This window comes from Eupeodes corollae, chromosome 1 (genome assembly GCF_945859685.1).
Source record: "Eupeodes corollae chromosome 1, idEupCoro1.1, whole genome shotgun sequence".
NCBI classification, from domain to species: domain Eukaryota; kingdom Metazoa; phylum Arthropoda; class Insecta; order Diptera; family Syrphidae; genus Eupeodes; species Eupeodes corollae.
Genome location: NC_079147.1, coordinates 151,723,517 through 151,748,731, shown reverse-complemented (window position 1 = coordinate 151,748,731; position 25,215 = coordinate 151,723,517). Strand labels below are relative to the sequence as shown.

At 35.1% G+C, this 25,215-nt stretch overlaps 1 protein-coding gene and 2 non-coding genes across 3 annotated transcripts in view; 1 reads left to right on the top strand and 2 right to left on the bottom strand.

Moving 5' to 3' along the window:
* The window catches only part of LOC129943097 (PHD finger protein rhinoceros), a 159,489-nt gene that overhangs the window by 35,147 nt on the left and 99,127 nt on the right, over nt 1-25,215 (bottom strand). The window contains exons 2-3 of the mRNA XM_056052325.1: nt 3,388-3,430; nt 50-3,292 (exon numbers count right to left, since the gene is read on the bottom strand). Coding sequence (XP_055908300.1) covers nt 50-3,292; nt 3,388-3,430 — 3,286 coding nt within the window. The remainder of the gene's footprint in view (nt 1-49; nt 3,293-3,387; nt 3,431-25,215) is intronic.
* Nucleotides 19,462-19,534, bottom strand: Trnaa-agc (transfer RNA alanine (anticodon AGC)). Its single transcript has one exon. It is a non-coding gene; the product is annotated as a tRNA-Ala (tRNA).
* Nucleotides 20,186-20,258, top strand: Trnaa-agc (transfer RNA alanine (anticodon AGC)). The gene has a single exon. It is a non-coding gene; the product is annotated as a tRNA-Ala (tRNA).

Below are 25,215 nucleotides of genomic sequence, written 5' to 3'. Positions count from 1 at the left end.
CTACAAGATTTAAACTTAATCAAATAAAATTGATATCCAAAAAACTCACTTCAATTGAAGTTTTCTTCAAATATCCATCCAGTGATGTTGTATACACAAAATTCTCCCTTGGGCAGGTATAAATTTGTGTTATGGCCTCTGTGTGCTTGGAAAACTTTGACTCCAGCTCTCTTGTTCTAATATTAAACTTATAGATATTTCCATCTTCCGAAGCTGCAACTATTGCCTCGCCGACAACTATTATTTGTGTGATTGGCAGTTTCCATCCTTCTAGATTTCCATTCGGTACATTTGTATAATCGACCTTCGGCATTTCTACAGTCTTTAAATCCTCATCTTTCTCTTCAACTTTTTTAAATGTATCTACAGCTACTGCTTCTTCTGTTGGCTCTGAACTATATACTTTCTTTGACGAAATTCCAGCTAAACCATCTGAAACTGAGGTTGTATTTTTAGAACTTCTAGTTCTCTTTGGTGCCGGATTGTCTTCAGATTTTTCCTCGTCCATGGAACTGTTCGATATTCGCTTTGTTCGTTTTTGTTTTACAATATTGTTTATGGTTTCTACCAAATTGTGTTTATTTCGATTTTGAAGTTTTTCCGCTATTGATATCGGCAGTACTTTTCTCTTGACACAAGATGAGTTCGATGAAGCTGCATTACTCGAGACACTCGCTAGGGCCGAATTAAGAAGTATAAACTTTTCATTTTGCAATTTCATTGTCCACAAGTCAACCTCCATTTTGTCTTTTTGCAATTTAAGAATCATTTCTTCGATGTACATCTTTCGTTTGTGCAGTTCCATTAGCTTAACATCAATTTCACGAATACTACTTACAGCTTCGTCACCAATTGAACTTTGCGATTTCAAGGATTCAATATCAAAGGAGTAATTAGCTAGTGGAGATTGCATCATCCCAAGGTTACTCAGAGCTGAGTCAATTTCTAAGGGTGGCTTGAAAGTTCCAAGATTACCGAGGAGTGAAGTTGATTCAGCGACTTCAACGCACTTTTTTTCTCCTGGCGATTTCCATTGTCTTAAGGGTGGGTTTTTATCACTCGTTGATTCTGTGTCTGATTCCAAATCTGGTGTAACAGGTGCCCCATCATCAGACGACACCCTTGATGCTGAATTCGCACTTTCAGCGATAGAATCTTTTTGCTTATCATTAACACGACCCTTTGTTGATGTCTTATCCAATTTGTGTGAAGCAGTACTTTGATGTTTTGGAAATTCTCCTGAGTTGGCACTTTCGCTCCGCCTCCTTGTGGACTCTTTGTCATCGTCAGAGTTCCCCTCGTTACATGTGGTATCTTTTAATTTTTTTGATGTAGTACTAATAGGATTGGAACTTTTTATTTGTGGATTTTTCGCCTTGCTCTTCTTGAGAGTTTCCTTTTGTTTTTCAAATAGATTAAGTATGGCTTTCATGAGAAATTCTAAGGCTTGAGCATTGTCAGCTGAGCTAAGGTTCTGCTTCACTTTGAGTTGTTCTTTTTCCTCCGCAGAGGAGGTGTTGTTTCGGTTCGCTCGACTCACACATACCCCATAGATATATAAAAGGGAGTTTTTCGTTGTCTTCGAGTATTTCTCTTTGTATCGACGGCGTTGAGCTAAGGTGAGGTTTGGCAGGATGAGCTTTTCGAAATTTCCCACCACATTTGCTTCAAGTATTCGTTTCTTTCGACGGCGGCGTTTGAAGGAAGAAGAATTACTGCAATTGCTTCCACTCGATGTTGAACTGCTATCTGAATCACTGCTTGAACTTGATTCGGACGAACTTGACGATGAGGAATCAATTATAAGTATGGGTTGTGTGGATCTGCTTCGTCGGGGTTGCTCCACTTTTATTGGAGGTGATTTTTCCGTTTGAGATTTGCAGTCTTCCAACATTTTGATTCGACTTCTAAGGTCTGGAGATTTTGGTGCTACTTCGGTTGGTTGAATGGCAGGTTCTGCAGTCGAAATTGCAGGAGGTGGGCCAACCGACGACTTCTCAGCGCTATCAGGTTTTTCAGTTTTATCAGCGTCTCTGACAGCTGTCTTTGAGTTTTTATCCTCAACCAAAACTATACCAAAAGCCTTTCTTATTTCATCCAATACTACCGCAGGAATGCTCATCGAGTCAACAATTTCATCTGGAATAAGAACGTTGTTTTCATTATCTCCCGGAGGATTAAAGTTCATGGACTTAAGTTGTTTCCGGATTTCTTCGCGCAGCCTTTTGCGTGCTTGTATTTTTAGGGCTGCATCGTATTTTGTTCCTGAACTATTAATGACATTTTTTATGCCTACTTTGTCCATATTGGCCACACGCTGTACTATATTCTCAGTTAGACTCCCGTCTTTGGTGATGCTCTTCTTGCGTTGAACTAAATTTGGCTTTTGAGACCGCTTCTCCTTGTTTGGAGTAGTTGGAGCAATTAAATCAGCTCTGTTTATATCTTGAATTTCGCTTTTGATAAGTCGGGAAATCGGAATGACCGATATTGAAGGGAAACTATTATTACTGTTTATACACTCTTCCAGATTGAATTCTTCTTCTGGACGTTCGGTTTTAATATTGGTAAAAAGATCATTATATGTGTTTGGTTCCGGATTTGTTGAGAATTGTTCAAATTGTTCGCAAGCATCATAGCCTTGGCTTTCGTTTGTTGAAAATACTGGCAGAAGATCAGTTGGCACTTCTTCGTTTTGACTTATTAAGAAACCTTGTTTCAAGCTGTCATATATGTGTTGCTGATGGGTACGATCGATATCATCAATTTGTTCAAACTTTTCAGGTGATAGTTCTTGACTTTTATTAGGTGCGATTGCTTCAGTTTCATTAGGATTGGATTTTTCTAAAACATTTACTAAGGATTCAGTTGCAATAACCTCCTCTTTATTATAATTATCAGTTATTTGCACTCCACCTCCTGGATCACAGAAGCCACGTTTTAAAAGTTCTTCAGCACATTTAATAACAGATTCAAATGCCGCTGGCACAGGAAGTTGCCCAGAAATGCTGTCTTCATGCCAGAATTGTTGATTCTCTGAATTATCAAATGTGATTTCATCAAATGGTCCGTCATTTTGAAAGTTTCTGTTGTTATGATAGTAATCTTCTTCTTCTCTTCGGAAATTATTGTTATAGTTTTGAAATTTTTTATTTGTATGTTTTGAATAGGGACGTTTCCAATTGCGATTATTGTAGGAATTTTTTCCCGAAGACTTCCAGTTGTTTTGATAGGGTTTTTTATTGAAGTTTCGTTCAGAGTCGTGGTTTGAATTGTAATGAGTCCTTTCACGCTAGAAAAATTATTAATACAAAAAATATATTATTTCTCGTATTTTTGTTGGTTTAAAAGTTAAAATCTAACATGATTTTAACTTCAGATTGTTACCTGATCTCTGGAATTTGAATGTCGATGATAATGATATCGGTCTCTGAAATAAATCAAGAAAAACAAAAATAAATTAAGTATTGAGATGAAAAGTAAGCGAAATAGAAAAATTGACTACTGCATTTTTTTTTAAAGAACTTATTTAAATAATAAGTTATATTGAGGGTTTTTAGAGATTGGCTATGTTTACAAAACTAACATTAATAACACATAATATTTAAGCCAATTTTTTTTGATTTTTGACAGCTAAAGTATGTTTTTTAATTTAACAGGCACTCAAATGGTTATTAATACCCTTAACATGATTAAAGTTAATAAAGGAATTAGGGAAGGATTGAAGAAGAAATACAGGTGAACATTGCTCTAAAGCTTTTAAATATCAAACTTAGAGGGCGGTTATTGTAGAGTTTTGTTAATCATTCCACATTCGCGATGTGTGGTTAAAAAAAGAATCTCTATACTTGACAGTAAGAATTTAAAAGTAAAATGGTATATGTAAGTAACACGGTTGACATGTTTGGGGGGGGGGGGGGGTTACAACTGGCTATTTCGACAGAACATTTGACAAAAAATATCGTTAAAATAACGAAAGACAAGACGCACTGCGGCGGGCAGGGCAGTGTTCGAGTGATGTACATAATTACGGATTTGAAACCATCCAATACTTGAACTTGTTGCCAAACTTGTTGCCAAACTCTATTAAATGCTTTTAAAATATTAAGTGCAATAATCTTAAAGTTCTAAGCATAGTTTTAAATACACAACTTTAAAACAACAACATTTTGACGACTACAGAAACATTACAAATGAAAAGAAGTGCCTTAAACTAACGAACAAATGAAAAGAAAGAATTCCAGAGCACAGGAACGTCTAACAATTTTTGGGTTTCAAAATATTCTCCGCTTCAACTGAATACGAACACAAATGTTTGAAAATACTTTTTTAACATATTGATGAGTATTGTACTGTAGGTGCAAACTCTGCCTCAAGTTGTGAAGAAATGAATTAGAAATTAATTATTTAAATGCAACCAATAGTTTTTATTTCTACTAGGAAAAATTTAATATTTTTTGGAGTAGGCCAGTTTTATGGGTAAAAAGATATAAGATTACTTTTTCATTATAACTGACCTTTTTCCATATTACAATACCTCCTTCAATGTTGTAACGAAGTTTTTAACAACTTTTTATTTTCTCAAATCGTTGACTCATCAGGGCAACCGAAATTAAATAGTTGTATCGTGTGGACAAACCCCGGGATACCATTCTTTTTCTGATATTTAGGGTTTTCAAAAACTCTAACATCATAAAATTTAGTTTTTCGTCAAGTACCGGTTTTTACTTAAGTTCGAATTTTAATAACTCTTACAACTGTTGAACACTTGTGTTTACTCCAATTTTTGCCTTGTTATAAAAGCATTACAGACCTAATCAGAATTTCAGCCCCCTTTCCGTGATTTTTACTTCGAAATAACTCATCGTCGACTTTCAGTTGATATACGAGGGGCGTTCAATATATTCTCGGTATCGGGGTGAAGCTGTGGTTATATATATAAATTGACTTATTTATCAAGTAATACTATTATTTTAGTGCATTCATGTAAAATTTCATATAAATGTGATTATTATTTACCGTTAAATCTCTATTTAAACAGAATCATAATGGCAACTGCGACGATGATGGTGAAAATTGAGCATCGCGCTGTAATTAAATTTCTCAATAAGCAAGGAAAAAGTCAAAAAACTATTCATGAAGAAATGGTGGCAGTTTACCAGGATTCCGCAAAAGTTATCAACTGTGCAAAAGTGGTCAAGTGAGTTCAAGAGTGGCAGAGAGAGCATTGAAGACGACCCCCGCTCCGGCGCCCCGGCTAGTGCTTGTACGGGAGAAAGCATCAAAGAAGTCGAAAAACTTGTTCTCGAGGATGCCCAAATAAAGGTGAAAATGATGGCAAAGATCACCAAGCTTTCATTTGGTACCATTCACACCATCCTTCATGACCATCTTAACCTTTCAAAGGTCAGTGCAAGGTGGGTGCCACGAATGCTCACAGCGCCTCAGAAAAAAGTGAGAATCGCATGCTGTAGAGAGCTTTTGGAGATGTGTAGTGAGAACTCGGACGGTGTTATGCATCGGATTGTTACTGGGGACGAAACATGGGTTCACCACTATGACACTGAAAGCAAACAAGAGTCCATACAGTGGCATACAAAAGGAACAGACCCCCCGAAGAAGTTCAAAGTCACTCCGTCTGCCGGGAAGCTCATGGCCACAGTTTTTTGGGGCTCAAAGGGAATCTTACTCATTGAGTACAAAAAAAAAGGTGAAACCATCAACGCCAAATCCTACGCTTCCACTTTGCATAATTTGCGGGAGATAATTAAAAAGAAAAGACGGGGTAAACTCGCAGCGGGTGTGTTGCTTCTTCATGACAACGCTCCTGTTCACACGGCGCGAGTTTCCAAGGCTGCTGTGCGAGATTGTGGTTTTGAAGAAATTCAACATCCACCCTATAGTCCAGACCTTGCCCCTAGTGATTACTTCCTGTTTCCGGATTTGAAAAAATGTCTTCGTGGAAAAAGATTTTCGGATGATGAAGAACTCAAGTCGGCAATAAATGGGTATTTTGCAGGGAAAGAGGAAACTTATTTTTTTGAGGGTTTAAAAAAGCTTATCTCAAGATGTAACAAATGCATTGATGTTAGGGGAGATTATATTGAAAAATAAAAACAATTTAAATTGAATTCGCATTTTCCTTCATATCGATACCGAGAATATATTGAACGTCCTCGTATAATTAAAAACTTAATTTTTTGTGTAATGGGAAATTGTATCCCTAATAGGGTAAAAGCTATCAAACCCAAAGAGATCAAAAATTTAAATTCCAGAACTGCAAAGATAACTGGCATCAGTATCATTAACAAGCTTGGTAGACCTGTAATGAACATATTTGACGCATAAAATGTTTGCATGGCCAGAAATTAGGGTAAAAATACTGCAATGTCTAAAAGGCAGCACAAATTTCTGGTGATTTGTAAAAAATGAAAATATTGTCATCGGCGGCTCCGACGCTCGTTTCCAATTACACTACTTTTGTAAGCTCGATTGATAAAGCAAGTTTGCTCGCAGCAAATTTGCTATTAATTAGAAACTGCCGATGAGTGACATGACTCCTCCTGTACTTGAAAGCGTGAGCGATTCAATGGGACGAATCTTTTGAAAGACCTTGACATACACAAATCCGCTGGCCGAGATGTTATCCCCCTATTGTTCTGAAGAGGTGTTCTTTGAGGCTGGCAAAACAGCGTAAGCTTTTCCATCTGTCCTGTCTACAGTTCTCTTTGCGAGTGGTTAGAAAACAGCGTTTCTCCATCATGTCCCTAAAACAGGCGGATCCTCTTCACTCTCTAACTATCGTCCAATTCCACTTACGTCTAGTCTTTCAAGGTCATGAAAATGCTGATTAATTTTCAGCTTAGAAATATCTTAAAGATCGAAAGTGTGGCTTTCGTAGCATTAAGTCCAATGTTGACCTCATGGTTATCTCACTGTTGAGTGGAACAAATCTTTACATTGTTTTGGAGAAAGTAAAATGATTGTACTTGATATCAAAAGCATTTGATAGAGCTTGGCATCAAGCTTTCTCATCCAAAAAGCGTGTATTTGGTGTTGATGAATCTGTTCTTTGTCGGGTTAGAAATTTCTTTTCGGACCCCTCAATTCAAGTAATATTGGAAGGGTTACAAATCTTATACTTTCAAAATACACGCTGGTGTGCCTCAGGGCTCTGTTTTGCCTCCGACATTATTTCTTATTTTTATAAATGATCTTTTCTTTGAAACTTCTAACCAACTTATTTGTTTCGCTGATGATAGTACCCTCAGCTTTTCATATTCGTTTAAGATTTTCATCCTTGTTCTTCGGAGATGTCGATTACCAACGGCAGCGTGTGATAAGCTCATTTAATACTGATTTTGAAAGCATTGTCCAATGGGGAATCACAAACCGTGTAGAATATAATAATTAGAAAACTCAGCCGTCTACTATCGCATAAGTTTACCCCCCCCCCCCAATGCAACTATCTATTGCATCGAGGAGACTGAACGGCTTTCAGTTCTAGGTTTGTTCCTCACAAACCATATGTTGTAGAGTGATCACATATTGGACATTGCCGAAAACGCTGCTCAGTGTTTAGGTTTTCTACGAAGATGCAAAAAGTGTTTATCCCCTTCTAATCTGGCTACTACCAAGCTTTTACTTGTCCAAAAACTCGAATTTCGTATTTGGACTGGAGCCCTAATCACGTACTTGTGTCTTTTGGATATATTTGAAAAAAGCTATAAAACTGAAAGGAGATCGTTCTCTTACCGAGACATTTGCTTCTCTTAAACACCGCCGCAAGGTCGCTTGCCTATCATTGTTTTATCGATATTTTTACCCAGTTGTATTTCTCCTCTCAAACAATTCAACCGTAATACCCGTTCTGCTAGGAATGCTCACCAGTTCACACTGAGCGGAATTTCCGACGTAATTCGCAAGGAGATCCTTTTTTTGTCGCACTACACGAATGTGGAATGCTTTACCAGACTCAATATTTCTTCTTCACTACCAAGTGCATGCAGGGTGTATAAGGGTATTCATATCCGCATAATATGCAAAACTTATGAATACTGAAATTCGGATTTTAAAACCTTCATTGGTTCATTGGTTGACTAAATGAAAAACTTTGGCATTTCATCATCAATCAGTTGATAGTTTGAGGATGAAATGCCAAATAATAATAAAGACGATTGTTGCCTTCAAAAACCTTAGACTAAGAACATATGTATACATTTTCCCATAAAAGGCTTACAAACATTTTACTCTATTTTACCACTGTTACAAATCTCTTATCGTTACCTCGCTTTTAACTCCTCAAGCTGTTGTATTTAAATGTCTAATGGGATGTTATTAAATTGTTTACACACAAGCAACAATTAGCGAAAATTTAAACGTTTTGTTGGGATATTAATACTATTCTAAGGGTGGAAATATCAAACAGGTAAAATGTGTATCAACATACATAATGACATGAAATAACATTTTACATTTTCTCATTAAATTCTAACAACATTTCCAAAAACTTTCACGCTTGCTATTTTTGTCTTCTTAATATAAAAAAAAACGAAACATTGTTAAGAAGAGAAATAAGAAATCTTCAACTTAAGATGTTTTAAACCAACAACTTCTAGAGGTAAGGGAACATCCTTTTGGGACGGAGTCACGTATTGCTGTTTTAATTGACTTCTGTGACTTTTCCCCAGAGTATTTGAAAGAAACTTAATGAAACCGGAAAAAAAGTTATTCGAAAAGATAAACTTGTTGTTATTTATTTTATGACAAGTGTGTAAAAATATACAATTTGGTTTACAAGAAAATAAGCTTAAATAATGTTTTCTATATTACTAGAATTAAATTGAAAGAAGTATTTTATTTCATTTCAAAATTCAATTCGTGGTATTATTATGAAAAAATAAACTAACCCAAATTAATTCCTGAACAAAGTGATTAATCTCGAACCACTTATCTAATTGACTTGTGTTCTAAGTCAATACTTTCTTTATTCAAATGCTGACTGGAATTACAACAGTAAATTAAAACAGTCAAGTCTTTTCTTCAAAACATGTTATAAGACCTGAGCGAACTATGAAAAAAAGTTGTTACCGATCGGAAAAACTTTTGCTTAATTACATTTAACATTCCGATTAGTGTTTTAACTGTTATTAGTCTAAACACAGGTTCGAAATTAAAACTATTGCTTTCAGATTAAAATTTATTTTGTAGAAAAATATTGATGAATTTTCCACGTTATTTCAACTTCTCATAGGAAGTTATTGTAATCAGTCTGATTTATCGAATTGAAAATTTTGCCAAAATTTGACGGTCAAGATGTCTTTGGTTTTAAACTATGGTAATTCAAAAAACGGTGACAAATTTGGACCCTAAATATCTCCCGAGCAATATCACTAGCAACTTCAACTTAAATGTATATTACATATTCTAATTCGAAAAAAAGTTCAGCAAACAAAATTTTCGTCATCACGAATATTATTTTTAGAAAAAAGAAGAAGATTTCCTCCAAAATAATTTATTGCGTCGTTTTTGATATTTGGCAAAAGTTTTAGAAAAAGGAAGTATTAAAAAAGAAGAATACTATTCAAAATCAATAAAAATTGATTTTCAATCGAATATCTTGGCAAAAATTAAAGGTATTAGCTTAAAACTAATTGTACATTTACAATTATAAAGTCACTAACTCATACTAAAATATAAACTTAAGTATATTTATATATTATTTATGAATTTTGATACTAACCCAAAATACTTACCCATTTATTTCAGACAAATATGTATAATTTAAAAAACTATGTTAAGACAAACTGTACCTGAACACTTTTTTTTCATATTGAAGGTTTTTTTTTGTACTTTCCTTCAAATATTTATATCATCATACAATTCTTAATTTTAATAACATAAATACTGATTCAGTAGAAAGATGTAATGTATCTATCTTATATCAAATCTCTGTATATGTAAACTGTGCGATAGCCTAGCCTACTTTTTGTAATTCAAATACGAAAATAAAAAATCTATCTATCTAATTGTATCTTGATGAAAACTGATTCCCGACTAAAATATCACAAGAATAAATGAAGGTATTAACTTCAATATTATTTCATTCTATACAACATATTGTTGTTAAATTGAGGTTATTTTAAAAAGCAAATTGCCATTTTTAAGAAGAATTAAAAACCTTAAAAAAACGCCAGTAAAATTGGTTGTCGAATTAAATATCTCGGGGAAAAAAAATAAATATTAAAATGAAACTTATTTTCAGAATATTGTTATTAGCCTTTATTTTTTAGAAACAAATGACAACAATTTTTTTACAAAAACTGAAAAACTACAACTAAAAAACTGATACCAAATAATTTTTCGTCTCAAGTGTTTTGAGAACAGAGAAAAACATTGACCTTAACACTAACAAAAATTATAATTTTTTTTGTTGATTTTTAAGGGCCAATGTTGAGCCTGAACCTAACCATCAAAGCTTTTTCTGCATTTCATTTGAAATTTCTCAACTTCAGACTATGTTGATTTGAAATATGGATGCAAAATCTAAGCGTTAAGGTTATTCAGGTTTTTTGTGAAAATGGGCGTTGAAATCAAAATACCCATCGTGTATTTCTTGATTTTTTCGGTCAATTTAATGAAGAGCCGTCCACTTCAACTTGTCTACGGGACCAACAATTGCACATCTCACGCTCGTGGTTGATAAACATTGATATTGATATTCGACAAAAATTCTTATCACTAAAATTTTTTGGAACTGAAACAATTTCATTTTGTTTCCAAAGTCAAGATATTTTATTAAGTAATTTGTAAAAATATTTTTTCGTTCTTTATTTTCATTTTAACATGAACAAAATTATTGCTTTTTTTTTTAAATAATAGTTGCATGTGATATTGATTCGAAAAAAATACGTTTCAGCTAGAAAAATAAATTAGAAGCATCTTGAAGTTAGCATGTGCTTATAAAGGGTGATTTTTTTGAGGTTAGGATTTTCATGCATTAGTATTTGACAGATCACGCGGGATTTCAGACATGGTGCCAAAGAGAAACATGCTCAGTATGCTTTGACATTTCATCATGAATAGACTTACTAACGAGCCAACGCTTGCAAATCATTGAATTTTATTACCAAAATCAGTGTTCGGTTCGAAATGTGTTTCGCGCTTTACGTCCGATTTATGGTCTACATAATCGACCAAGTGAGCAAACAATTAATGCGATTGTGACCAAGTTTCGCACTCAGTTTACTTTATTGGACATTAAACCAACCACACGAATGCGTACAGTGCGTACAGAAGAGAATATTGCGTCTGTTTCTGAGAGTGTTGCTGAAGACCGTGAAATGTCGATTCGTCGCCGTTCGCAGCAATTGGGTTTGTGTTATTCGACCACATGGAAGATTTTACGCAAAGATCTTGGTGTAAAACCGTATAAAATACAACTCGTGCAAGAACTGAAGCCGAACGATCTGCCACAACGTCGAATTTTCAGTGAATGGGCCCTAGAAAAGTTGGCAGAAAATCCGCTTTTTTATCGACAAATTTTGTTCAGCGATGAGGCTCATTTCTGGTTGAGGGAAAATAAGCAAAATTGCCGCATTTGGAGTGAAAAGCAACCAGAAGCCGTTCAAAAACTGCCCATGCATCCCGAAAAATTTACTGTTTGGTGTGGTTTGTACGCTGGTGGAATCATTGGACCGTATTTTTTCAAAGATGCTGTTGGACGCAACGTTACTGTGAATGGCGATCGCTATCGTTCAATGCTAACAAACTTTTTGTTGCAAAAAATGAAAGAACTGAACTTGGTTGACATGTGGTTTCAACAAGATGGCGCTACATGCCACACAGCTCGCGATTCTATGGCCATTTTGAGGGAAAACTTCGGAGAACAATTCATCTCAAGGAATGGACCGGTAAGTTGGCCACCAAGATCATGCGATTTGACGCCTTTAGACTATTTTTTGTGGGGCTACGTCAAGTCTAAAGTCTACACAAATAAGCCAGCAACTATTCCAGCTTTGGAAGACAACATTTCCGAAAAAATTCGGGCTATTCCGGCCGAAAAGCTCGAAAAAGTTACCCAAAATTGGACTTTCCGAATGGACCACCTAAGACGCAGCCGCGGTCAACATTTAAATGAAATTATCTTCAAAAAGTAAATGTCATGGACCAATCTAACGTTTCAAATAAAGAATCGATGAGATTTTGCAAATTTTATGCGTTTTTTTTTTATAAAAGTTCTCAAGCTCTTAAAAAATCACCGTTTATAAATAAATGTAAACCTAAGTTGTGGTTTAACTATAAACATAGGAAATGCTGTAATTAACTATGTACATATATATTATCACACCCAAATGTCATTTTGATTTTGGTTTCTGAATTGAAAAGCTGAAAAGGTAAATCATATCAAATAAATTGTACGTAAACTTGCTGGTGTAGCTCTTCTTTTTGGCAATAAGTGCTAAAAAGTTCTTAGTCTCACTGCGATAAGTTTTCCTGCCGTTCTCGTTTTATATTTTCCTTGGTTTCCATCTAAAATATTATTGAACTTTGTTTATTGTTGTTTTTTTTTTATTTTATTTTAAATAGTTTTGTTTTATTTACTTTTTTCCGACATCCAATTCGAGGAATGACGACACAAAATAAAGAGTTTGAAAATATAACAGTATTTTTTTTACTTTGACTTGTCATTTGAAGTATAATTGTAGTAGAATACAACCTTAAACTGGGGTTTTACTAAACACATCAGGAAAATTGACTAATTGCAGCTAGAGATCACGTCAGAATCTTGGGGACTTTTTTTTGGGTCATCACCAGACATCCCTTAGTAAGTGCGCCAAGTTTTAAAACTAATGGATTTTTTTTTAGGTGAAAACAATTTTGTCCGTTCATTGACTGGACTATTAATCATCTAAATGTGCGTACAATCGGAAAACTCGTGCAAAAATTTAAGCAAACGGGATCTGCAGGAGATGTGAAAACACCAGTGCATGCTCGTACAGCTCGTACTGCAGAAAGTAATGCTGCTGTTCGCGATAGTTTGGCTGAAGAGCCGTCCACTTCAACTTGTCTACGGGACCAAAAATTGCACATCTCACGCTCTTCGTTGATCAACATTGATATTAGACAAACGTTCTTATTACTAACATTTTTTGGAACTGGAACAATTTCGGCATGTTTCCAAACTTGCACAACAAATGTTGTGCAAGTCAAGATATTTTTTTAAGTAATTTGTAAAAATATTTGTTCGTTCTTTATTAACATTTTAACATGAACAAAATTATTGCTTATGCGTTTCAGCTAGAAAAATAATTAGAAGCATCTTGGAGTAAGCATTCGCTTAAATAATTTTCATTCATACCAAAGCCATGAAAGGGTATTGATTTGTTTGTAGAAGGAAAACTGTGAATGCTTTCTCAATGTTTTTAAAGAGCTCAGATTCATTTTCGTTTTTTTTTTATCGAAAGCTTTCTTTACACCCCTTACACATTTTTTGTTGGATTGAGTTCCGAATTTTTAGCTGATCAATCTTAAACAATTTTTTTAAACCAGAACTTTACTAGGAGTGGCAAATTTAATACAAATTCCATTGATGGGTGTGAACGCTTAGAAGATTTCCATTGGATAAAAAATTGTTAGCATAGTTAATTTGGCCATACTGAGAATAGTAACGTCGACAATAGTTATAGCCGATACGCCAATGCCAGTTCGGGAGTCAGGCCCATACTGACTGGCGGCATGTACAACGGCCCTAGTAGAAAAGTCTATACATTATTGTTATATACCTTATGCTTACATTGGAGTAATAACTATTGACAGTAATCCAATTTAATTTCCTCTATAAGATTTTTTCCCCAAAATGAGAGTAGTTTTCTAAAAGTTTTCTCTCAAACTCTAAAGACGTTTATGTTTTTTTTTTTTTGAAACGGATAGTTTTTGACCACCAATACTTTTGAGAACACGATTTCGGGCCGGATTTTGAGGTCCAGCGGCCTCGGGGTAGTAAAGGAGCGGAGGCCCCCTACATATAATTTTAGGGTTAATGAACGGAACCTTTCGAGTTTTTTTCACCGAAAAATTGTTTTTCAATACTTCGAAGCCTATTTTTTATAGTTTTCATTTTAGAAAATGAGTGCTCTGAAGTGCAATTTGTTACCATCGGTTTGGGAATGTAGGTCTAAATTTTTGATTTTCTAGAATTTGGTTGTAAATTAGTTCCGACGATTGATTTCTTCCATAGTCCTTTTCCTTTTTGTATGAGTCAATAAAAGACACAAATTGAACCAACTCATTACCAAGACTAGGCTCTAAATTATTCGGATACATTTTCACCAATGCCGCTGCTGCAGGGTGCAAATTTTCAGCATCCATCTTCTCGATGTGATTCAGGAATCCAAATCTCAAACGTATAGCTTAGGTAAAGGTAAATGAGCAAGCAAAAAAGACATGTCAAAGGAAAAGATGATTTGAAACAAACATTTTCCGAAGTGTCTATTGGGGGGGCCTTACGTTTGTGGAGACCCCGTGGCCTCCGCAACGGTTGCCCTCCCCTAAATTCGGCCCTGAGACGATTCCTTATAGTAAAGATCGTGATTTGATCGAAAGTATTACCTGATTGAAAACCTTCTTATATTTTTATAAATTGGATGAATGAAATTAATTTGAGAGATATCAAGAACCGAACATCAATTTTTACCAAATTTGCGTACTATTTCTTGTAGATTTCATTTTTTTTATGAAAAGACGGACTGTTGGATTTTTATAAAACAATATTTTCTGTGAAATTTTTTATTTAAAAGATAAAAGTTTTGAAAAAATATTAAAGTATCAAATCAATTTTTACCAACTTGTATTAATTGTTTTTTAGGTTTATATTTTTTGTAAAAAAATTGTCAATTCCATTTATCTTAAAATTTGTCTGAATCTTGAAAACAATATTTCTCATAAGATAAAATAAGTTTGCAGCCTTAATTTCAAGTTTTTGAAAAGATATTTGAGTCAAAATTCAGTTTTTACCAACTTTGAGTAATGTTTTTGTTTAGGTTTTTATTTTTTTTATAAAAAAAACTGTTTCAAAATTTTATCAGATGTCAAAAAAATTCTTCTTCTTATAGTGGATATCTCTTCTGGTTCTTGAGCTATGAACGACGAAACAAACGTAGCGAACGTACGTACACACGCAGACATCTTTATAAACAAAAAATATTTCGACTCTAGGGACCTTGAAACGTCGAGAAATGTAAGCATTTTAAATTTGACAAATCGGACCCATTACATTAACTTCCTATGAGAAGTTTATAACTCGGATGCCTGTGAGTCCACTGTGTTCGTCCTGACGATTTGATAGTGGACGATTTGGGGTGGATTCTTGTACCATATTGCTTTTTGGAGAAATTTCTGAGATCGTAGATAGATACAGTTTCCGAAACCCAACAAGTTTCAAGGGCTGCGCTTAATGATGCTATGTTTTAGGTTATTTTTTAATGTTTTTTTGAAATACAATTTGTCGTCAAGTTTTTAATAACATTATGGACAAAATATCAGTTCAGCTGGTTAATTATAAAATGCAAATATTTTGGGATCATGTACGCATTAAAAATTATAAAAAATGCTTATTTTGTTCGACTTTAAAAAACAGCTTTTGTCGTTTCTCGAGTTATCGATCTCGTGCCAAAAGGTGTTCCAAAACTGATTTGAATTAGTCGCTATTGGTGTAGTAATTTGCACAGAAGGCAAATAGATTTTAAAATGTTAGTCTTTAAAAAACAAACCTTGAATATATACATTTTTTCATATTTATTAAACAAAAACTATTCTTGTAAATGTCACTGTAATTTATTTTATCTCCGATTGACTTTTTTTATTTTGATTTTTCCTAATACCCATCATCTCTCAGGCCACATAAAACATTCGATTGGAAGTTAGTGTATATAAATTCACCAAAAAAAGGAAGACGAATCCTTTCTCCGTACGTGTTTTGCATATTAAATTAAAATTGTCGCACCTATCGCTCTACGAGAACCAAATCCATACCGAAATCTAATCAGGACCCTCAAAAAACCGCCTTTAACCACACCACACCACACCACAAGAATGTCAGTCAGAATCTTTGAAATGGAACCTAATTTGTGATTTACCTCAATTTACTTGCTATTCAAAAACTTTTTGAAAGTCAAAAAGTTTCTATGCTTGACAAAAATACCATGAAATATTTATCGCTGTGATTAATGAAAATATTTATTTATTTGAAAATGTTTTTTTAAAGAAGAGGGGATGAGATCCAAGAGGAGGAGGTTGGATTGCCCTCCTTATACCTATGTATGTTTATACCATCAAATCAACTTGGTTTTGGAAGAAAGATAGCGAGAAGGAACCTGGGAAGTCACGTCACGGACATCGCATTCTTAAATCTTACGTCGTTTTCGTAGTCTTCGTCAGTCGGTCTTCACTTCAGGTGCGAGAACCTTATTACCTTCTCGGCTTCTCGGTGGCGGAGGCGTTGATGAAGAATAAAGTTTGGAATTTTAAATCATTCATTACACAGACAACAAGGACATGCATTTTTTAAGCGAATTAATTCAAAGGAACATTTTTTAATTAGTTTAAGGTGAAAAGATTTGTGGCGAATATAGCTTCTCCTTTTGAGCTATGTTTTTTTTTCGCTTTTTGTTACTTTCGTTCTTTTCTTTTTGGGGAATTTATTAAATTTGTTTCCATCTCGAAAAAGCTAAAGATACTTACGCCTCCTGCGTTAAGTTATAAATTTTAAATTTGTTAAATTAATCCTGAGTTTTTTTTTTGTTTTTTAATTTCATTTTTCGCCCTTATTTGTGAAGTTGTATATAGGAATGGCCTTGATTGCATTATAAATTTCTTGTTTCTTTGTAAATTAACATCTTTTCGGGCTTTAAGTCGTAAGGGTTTGAGGTATTTTGATTTTCTTTGTTTACATTGAGAATACTGGAGGCGTTCGGTATTGTAATATGCAAAGCAATTAATTTTAGATTAAGACATTAAATAAAGTTCCAAAAATGACCTTTTAATAGTACTTGACCAAAAATATTAATCTAATGGTGAAGGAAATTTCCATGCGATTAAGAAATATACAAATATTTTCTGTTTGTGGGGAAAATTTATTCTTTCAGTTTATTTCAAAAAACCTACAATATAACATAACCTGGGAAAAACCGAAGACAGCAAAAATGAACAACATGCGTGATAAGACAGAGCGACTGCCAAAAGTAAAAATGTATTTTATAGCAGATTTACAAAAAAAGTAAGCATACGCCTCAACATCCACAATGGAACTTGGAGTTCTCAAGATCAATCTACCGTCAACCAGATTGACCATATTGCAATCGACGATAGATACGATTCCAGCATGGATATCCAAACTTTCGGAAGAGCTAGCATCGACAACTACTTTGTTGTATCTAAGGTAGCATTTCGGTTTTCCAGACCCAAGACAAAACAGGAAGATGTTGGGACAAGATACAACATCGGCTACAATAGCAAGAGATCGCCAAATTCTTGTCCGACTGAGTCACAAGTAACCACTAACACAATGTATTGAGAATCAGTGGCAAAATTGCCAAAATGAAATTAGAAAAGCAGCCTCTGACATGCTGGGTTTCAAACAGCCACCAACCAGAAAAACCTAAACCCAAACAACAAGAACGCAAAGCGGCGCTGCATAGAAGGACGAAAGCGGCTCAAGAGCTCTATGAGAAAAAGAGGAATACCAACTTTTGAAAAGGAAAAAGAGAAACCACGAGAAGCGAGCGGTCCAAGTTGTTGGAAAGTTCAATAGGAAAAATGAAGTTCGAAAGTTTTATAAGAAGGTGAAACGAATTTCTCAGGTACATAACCCTCGAACCGAAATCTGCAAGGACGAAAGTGGAAAGATCATAGTGGAATCGCAGTCAATGCTGAGAATATGGAGGGACCACTTTTGAAGACTGTATTACTGCGTAGACGAACCTGACTTCGCTGTTAGGCAGGATGATCAATTATTTTCAAAAGAGACGATGAAAGCGAACAATCCCGTCTTTCACGACTTACACGAAGTAAAGATTACCATATCTAAGCTGAAATCTAACAAAGCCGCTGAAGCAGATGGCTTAAATGCAGAGCTCTGGATATGATTTTGTTAGGATACGCCCGGAAGATAGCATACTCGATACATGGAACCTCAGTATTGTTTGCCCAAGTCTAAAAAAAGGACACCCTCTAAATTTCACACAATATAGAGGCATCAGTCTACTTAATATCGCTAGCAAAATTGTCTCTGCCGTAATACGTGAACGTCTAAAGCCCATCGTCAGCAACTAAAAGGTCTTTATCAGTGTGGTTTTAGACCAGGAAAATCCACTGTCTATCAAATGTTCACATCAATGCAGAGACACTCACCACCACTTCATCCATTGAAGGCATATGACATTGTCAGGGACGAGATGTATAGCGCCAAGTCTAGTTTTGGCATCCCTGCAAAACTTATCCGTTTGTGCACTATGACTATGGAGAATTTGCGCTGCTCAATAAAGGTTGGAAACAACTTAACAGAACCTTGCGATGTCAAAAAAGGCTTTAGACATTGTGATGCAATGCCATGCGATTGCTTTAACATCTTCCTTAAAAGAACAGTGCAGAGTTCCAACGCCAACACTAGAAGCAGTACCTTTCTGTCTGTCCAATAACTGGCATAATGCTGATGACATAATGGGAAGAGCTCAGCGTGATGTCAATGGGGCTTTTGTGAGTATTAAGGCAGATGCGGCAAAAATAGGTTTAGCTGTTAATGAGGGCAAAACAAAGGACCTACATCACAGACGTAAGTTTGAGGTAGTTAGGAACTTTGTCTACTTAGGCTCCGCTGTTTCTTTGGGCAAAAAAAAAACTGACGCTATATAAGACCCTCATCATCCTCGTCCTGCTATACGATGCAGAAGCATGAACTATGACAAAAGCGGATGAAAGCACTTAGGGGCATAGAAGTTTAGTGGAGGAGGAGATGGAACAACGAGCTGTACGGGTTTTATAGCGACATATACTTAGCCATTAGGATACAAATCCAACGACAGATGGCTGAATCACGTAGAGCGCATTGAAACCAATGCTCTAGCTAGGAGAGTCTTCGAATCCACGCTCACAGGACAGCGCCGTAGATTAAGAAGTAACTTCACCGAACTTGGAGTGCGCAAATGCAGACAATTAGCTAGTGACAGAGCTAGATGGAGAAGTTTGTTGTTTGTAGCGCCACCTTAAGTAAGTAAGTTTACGCCACAGTATACATAATGGGTGCAACTATTTTAGTTATTTCAGTAACTCCTTGAAACTGATTGAAATAATAAAAACAGCCAATTTACGACTTCAAGTCATCAAGGTAATGTAGGGTTAATTTAGAATAAAAACAAAAAAACTGCAACCTAAGAACTATTAAAAATATTCTTCAAAATTGAATTTTGGAGATGCGGGGCATCGATCCCCGTACCTCTCACATGCTAAGCGAGCGCTCTACCATCTGAGCTACATCCCCATATAAAATTTGGCAGTAGGTTATCGCATGACCACAAGAAAACAGTCAACCAACGGACAATTGATATTATAGTAGTCTACCAATTACCAAAGCCAGCATATAAAAGTCAGTAGGTGTGTCATGCTAAATATCATTAACAAAACGCATTTGCTACTTTCAGCCAAACCGGTTCAAGACACTTTTAAAATGAGATACTTTGAAGCTAAATGTCTTATGAGCAAAGTAACAATGTAGGTCAATCAAAATTGTTTGGCTTCGCACAAAGATATATTATGTATGTAAGTATGTACGGTAGGTGCGTGTGCATTAGGTTGTCCCAAGAAACTCAAAGTTATATTTTGCGCTTTAGACCAAAATACATGTAAATAAAATTGTAGGAGTTTTGGATCACATTAACCCATGGTACATTTTTAATTAAGTTGAACTTCCTTAAGTTTAATTAACTCGAGTTTTAAGTAACCAAAAATTGAAAAATCAAGTCGGCGCTCTATACAGAAAACGGTATCTTAAAGCTGAAACCCAATTCAAGTGTCTTCTATGAAGTTTGAGGCTTATACGCTCATTGTAGTAAGTGTTTTACCTTGGAGGTACTTAGTCTTATTTCTTACTTCTTTGTTGATTTTAAGGTAGCAATTTCTGGTATTTTATAACGGGGATGTAGCTCAGATGGTAGAGCGCTCGCTTAGCATGTGAGAGGTACGGGGATCGATGCCCCGCATCTCCAAATATCCTTTTGCATTTAATTGAAAGCTTTATTTTGTATAATAAACAATACGAATCTCCCAATCGAGATTAAAGCAAGTTACAATGGGATGAAACATAAAATTATTCCTTTGTTTTCAAATTTCAGAAACCAATGCAAAATTGTAAATCAAATGGCGCAGTAGTTCTTAGCGAAGCTCACTCATAAAAGGGAACTACATTGAAACAAAAATTGTGCACTTAGGAACACTTAGGAACTTGTATTTAAATTGTAAATACTCATTTAAGTATCTAATCAAAAAGACATTGATTTACAATTTTCTTTTTCGAAAATCGTTAGATAGGTTTTTTAAATTAATGTTTGTGTATACAAATGTTCAATTTTAGTTACAAACATTTTAAGTATGCAATTATTTAGCGTTCATTAATATACGTTTTACATTTGATTTTCATAGAAAGATGATGACCAATTTTTTTTTTATTTAAAGAAAAATAATGACTTTTCCGACCATTAAGTATTATTAAGATTGTAAAGGGTGATTTTTTTGAGGTTAGGATTTTCATGCATTAGTATTTGACAGATCACGCGGGTTTTCAGACATGGTGTCAAAGAGAAAGATGCTCAGTATGCTTTGACATTTCATCATGAATAGACTTACTAACGAGCAACGCTTGCAAATCATTGAATTTTATTACCAAAATCAGTGTTCGGTTCGAAATGTGTTTCGCGCTTTACGTCCGATTTATGGTCTACATAATCGACCAAGTGAGCAAACAATTAATGCGATTGTGACCAAGTTTCGCACTCAGTTTACTTTATTGGACATTAAACCAACCACACGAATGCGTACAGTGCGTACAGAAGAGAATATTGCGTCTGTTTCTGAGAGTGTTGCTGAAGACCGTGAAATGTGGATTCGTCGCCGTTTGCAGCAATTGGGTTTGTGTTATTCGACCACATGGAAGATTTTATGCAAAGATCTTGGTGTAAAACCGTATAAAATACAGCTAAATACAGAACTGAAGCCGAACGATCTGCCACAACGTCGAATTTTCAGTGAATGGGCCCTAGAAAAGTTGGCAGAAAATCCGCTTTTTTATCGACAAATTTTGTTCAGCGATGAGGCTCATTTCTGGTTGAATGGCTACGTAAATAAGCAAAATTGCCGCATTTGGAGTGAAGAGCAACCAGAAGCCCTTTAAGAACTGCCCATGCATCCCGAAAAATGCACTGTTTGGTGTGGTTTGTACGCTGGTGGAATCATTGGACCGTATTTTTTCAAAGATGCTGTTGGACGCAACGTTACGGCTATCGTTCAATGCTAACAAACTTTTTGTTGCCAAAAATGGAAGAACTGAACTTGGTTGACATGTGGTTTCAACAAGATGGCGCTACATGCCACACAGCTCGCGATTCTATGGCCATTTTGAGGGAAAACTTCGGAGAACAATTCATCTCAAGGAATGGACCTGTAAGTTGGCCACCAAGATCATGCGATTTGACGCCTTTAGACTATTTTTTGTGGGGCTACGTCAAGTCTAAAGTCTACACAAATAAGCCAGCAACTATTCCAGCTTTGGAAGACAACATTTCCGAAGAAATTCGGGCTATTCCGGCCGAAATGCTCGAAAAAGTTACACAAAATTGGACTTTCCGAATGGACCACCTAAGACGCAGCCGCGGTCAACATTTATAATTTTATGCGTTTTTTTTAAAAAGTTCTCAAGCTCTTAAAAAATCACCGTTTAGTTCTTGAGATAACGTAATATGAAAATAACTTTAAAGTTTCGGCTTTAGGGTCGAGGTGAGATAGACAGTAAACGGAATAGACATTAAGACGGCATCGTTATATTATCATTTGGTGAAAAAATACAAGAGTGACATTTATTATAGATTTCTATTAATTTGATCTGCTAAAATTAGTATTCAATGGTTTTTGGAGTCTTATACTTGAACGACTAAAACTAAAGTTTAAACTATCAAGAACTAATGGTAATGGTAATGAAATTTGTCCGTTTATTATTCCAACAATAAAACAAAACTCGTTGCCTCTGCTGTGACAGGCAGTCAAGAAGAAGAAGAATTTCACCAGCACTCAATATGATGAACTAATTTTTATTGTATGAAATATTATTTCTTTTATTATTACTATTATTACTATTTCCTTTCACTCTTTCTATTTTTACTCTTATTATGCTCTATCTTATTTTCTTTTTTCACAAATGTATATTTATTATAACTACCATATGGAAACCGTTTTGTAAAAGTTGTTGTTTTGTTCCCCATCATATTATATGTATGTTACTTAGATCTCGACTTAAAACTACTCGTTTCAGAGTTGAGTGAACGAATGGTGGGCTCCATAGGATACAACAGTGATGTTATATTGCGAACTATGTTAAAAATTTTGAGTTTGCGACGTGACGGTTTCAAGGTTGTTCATATCAATGCTCAGAGTTTGATGAAAAAGATTGATGAATTTAGATTACTTTTTTCAGAAACGTGGTTCTCTGCACATGTGAAAGATGCAACATACTCTCTTAGTGGATATAGGATCTTCCGTTCTGATAGGTGCAACCGCGGAGGAGGTGTTGCTATATATGTTAAGGAAAACCTTATCTGTAAGAAATTATACTATTCGTCACCCAGCTCTTCTTGTGAGTATTTGTTTTTAGAGGTTAAAGGCAGTGAAGGTAATCTTCTCTTGGGAACTATCTATAGACCTAATAGGTATATAGATTTGGAACAAATCTATAGAGTTTTTGAAGAAATTACTGTTATCTCTTCAAACGTTATTATATGCGGTGACTTTAACTGTGACCATTTAACTGACAAAAGGTTAATTGAAAACATGAGATCCTTTGACTTGCACTCAGTGAACAATACTCAACCTACCCACTTTTCCCAGTCTTCCTGTACGCTACTAGATCACTACTCTGTAAGTGAAAAAGATAGAGTACTGTTATATGATCAGCTTGAAACACCAGTTTTTTCTAGACATGATCTTATTATTTTGATCATGATTTTAATTCAAGTGTAAACCAAGTGATTTCTAGAATTCAGTTTAGAGATTTTAAGAATATCAATAAAACACATCTTGAAAATGATATAAACATGATAGCATGGAATGACACCTTCCTTATGCCTTCACCAAATGACCAAGTCGAGTTTCTTAACACAAATATTAATATTTTATTTGATCGACACGTTCCATTGAAAGCACAAACTAGAATCCGCGAAAAGAAACAATGGTTTACTAGTAATGGTGATCTAGTATACCGACGCTGGAAACGGTTCCGTGTTTACGAGCTCGGTGATTTGTATAAATCATTGCGAAATAAAGTAGTTCAAGAGGTAAGAAACGTAAAAGTACAGTTCTACTCTAACCGTCTAGAACTAAAATCGGATAGTCGTAAAATATGGAACAACCTCCGCAAGCTAGGAATGGGCAAACAAAGAAATAATTTTCCAGATGAATTGAATATTAATGAGCTAAACACTGAATTTGTTTTTACACCTATAATAACTCTAAGAGGCCATATATCTCTTAATACAATACCTCTACCTTCTACAGACACTTTGTTCAATTTCGAGTGTGTGAACGCCTTAGACATAGTTGAAAGTCGATAAGTATAAAGTCCAATGCCACCGGTGCTGATGATTTGAATCCTAATTTCATTAAAGCTATTCTTTCTTTACACATGCAATAAATTCAACGCTTACGACTGGCATTTTCTCACATCAATGGAAAAAAGCAAAAATAATTCCCATCCTCAAAAACTAGCTTTGCAATGAATTTAGACCAATTTCAATACTTCCATTTCTGTCTAAGGTGAAAAGATAATGCAAAAACAATTAAGCAACTTCGTCAGTCGCATCAACCTTTTAGTGGATGTTCCATCAGGTTTTCGTTCGCACTATAGCTGTATAACAGCACTAGCTAAAATAATTGAAGACATAAGGACTGAACTCGATATTGATAATTTAACTTTTTTAGTCCTATTAGACTTTTCAAAAGCATTCGACATGGTGAATCACTCCATACTTCTGAATAAACTGCGTCACAGATTCAACATATCTTCAGAAGCTATTAAACTACTTTCTTCCTTTTTGAATGATAGAAAGCAAGCCGTTTTCTTAAATGGAAATCTCTCCGATTTTCTTCCGGTTCAACAAGGAGTTAATCAAGGATCAATTTTATCCCCCCTTCTATTCTTATTATATGTGAATGAAATCGGTTTCATTATAAATGAAGTATCAAAACATTTTTATGCTGATGACATTCAAATTTACCAAAGCTGTCCTTTGGGTTTGATTGACGACTGCGCTTTCACCCTGAACCAAGAACTAGAAAAGATATCCTACTGGGCGTCGTGCAATGGGTTGATTCTCAACGCAAAGAAATGCAAATGCCTGGTTATATCAAGAAAAGAAATAGACTTAACATACAGTGCCGCTCACTTGAATAGCGCCCCCACTATGCAATATGTAACTGTATAGAATTCGGGTCTTTGAGTCAGTATACCGTTGCAATATTTGTATATTTAAATTATCTCTTAAATTGCTCTCTCTGTGACCGAATTCATACATTGGAAATGTTCCGTTAAATATAGTTTTTGTTAACTTTATTGAAACTACTGTGAAAAACGTGATTTTATTTAGGTTCACTTGAATAGCACCACCCCCTATATTATCAGTTTTCGTGTGGATTACAAGCCAGGTAGTTATTAAAAAATATTTTTCCATTTCTTTTAGTCATTTTAAGATAATTTCAGTCAAAATGGGTCGTGGTAAATCATTGGCAGAGAACGAGATATCTAAAATTAAAGCTTATCGCGAGTGTGGCCTGTCTATTCACCAAATAGCTAAAAAAACGCAACGAAGCCGCAAAGTTATATCCAAATTTTTACGGAACGAGTCCAGCTATGGTAAAAATATGATAGGCCGAACGTCTAGTGTCGTTAGCGCTGCTGACAAA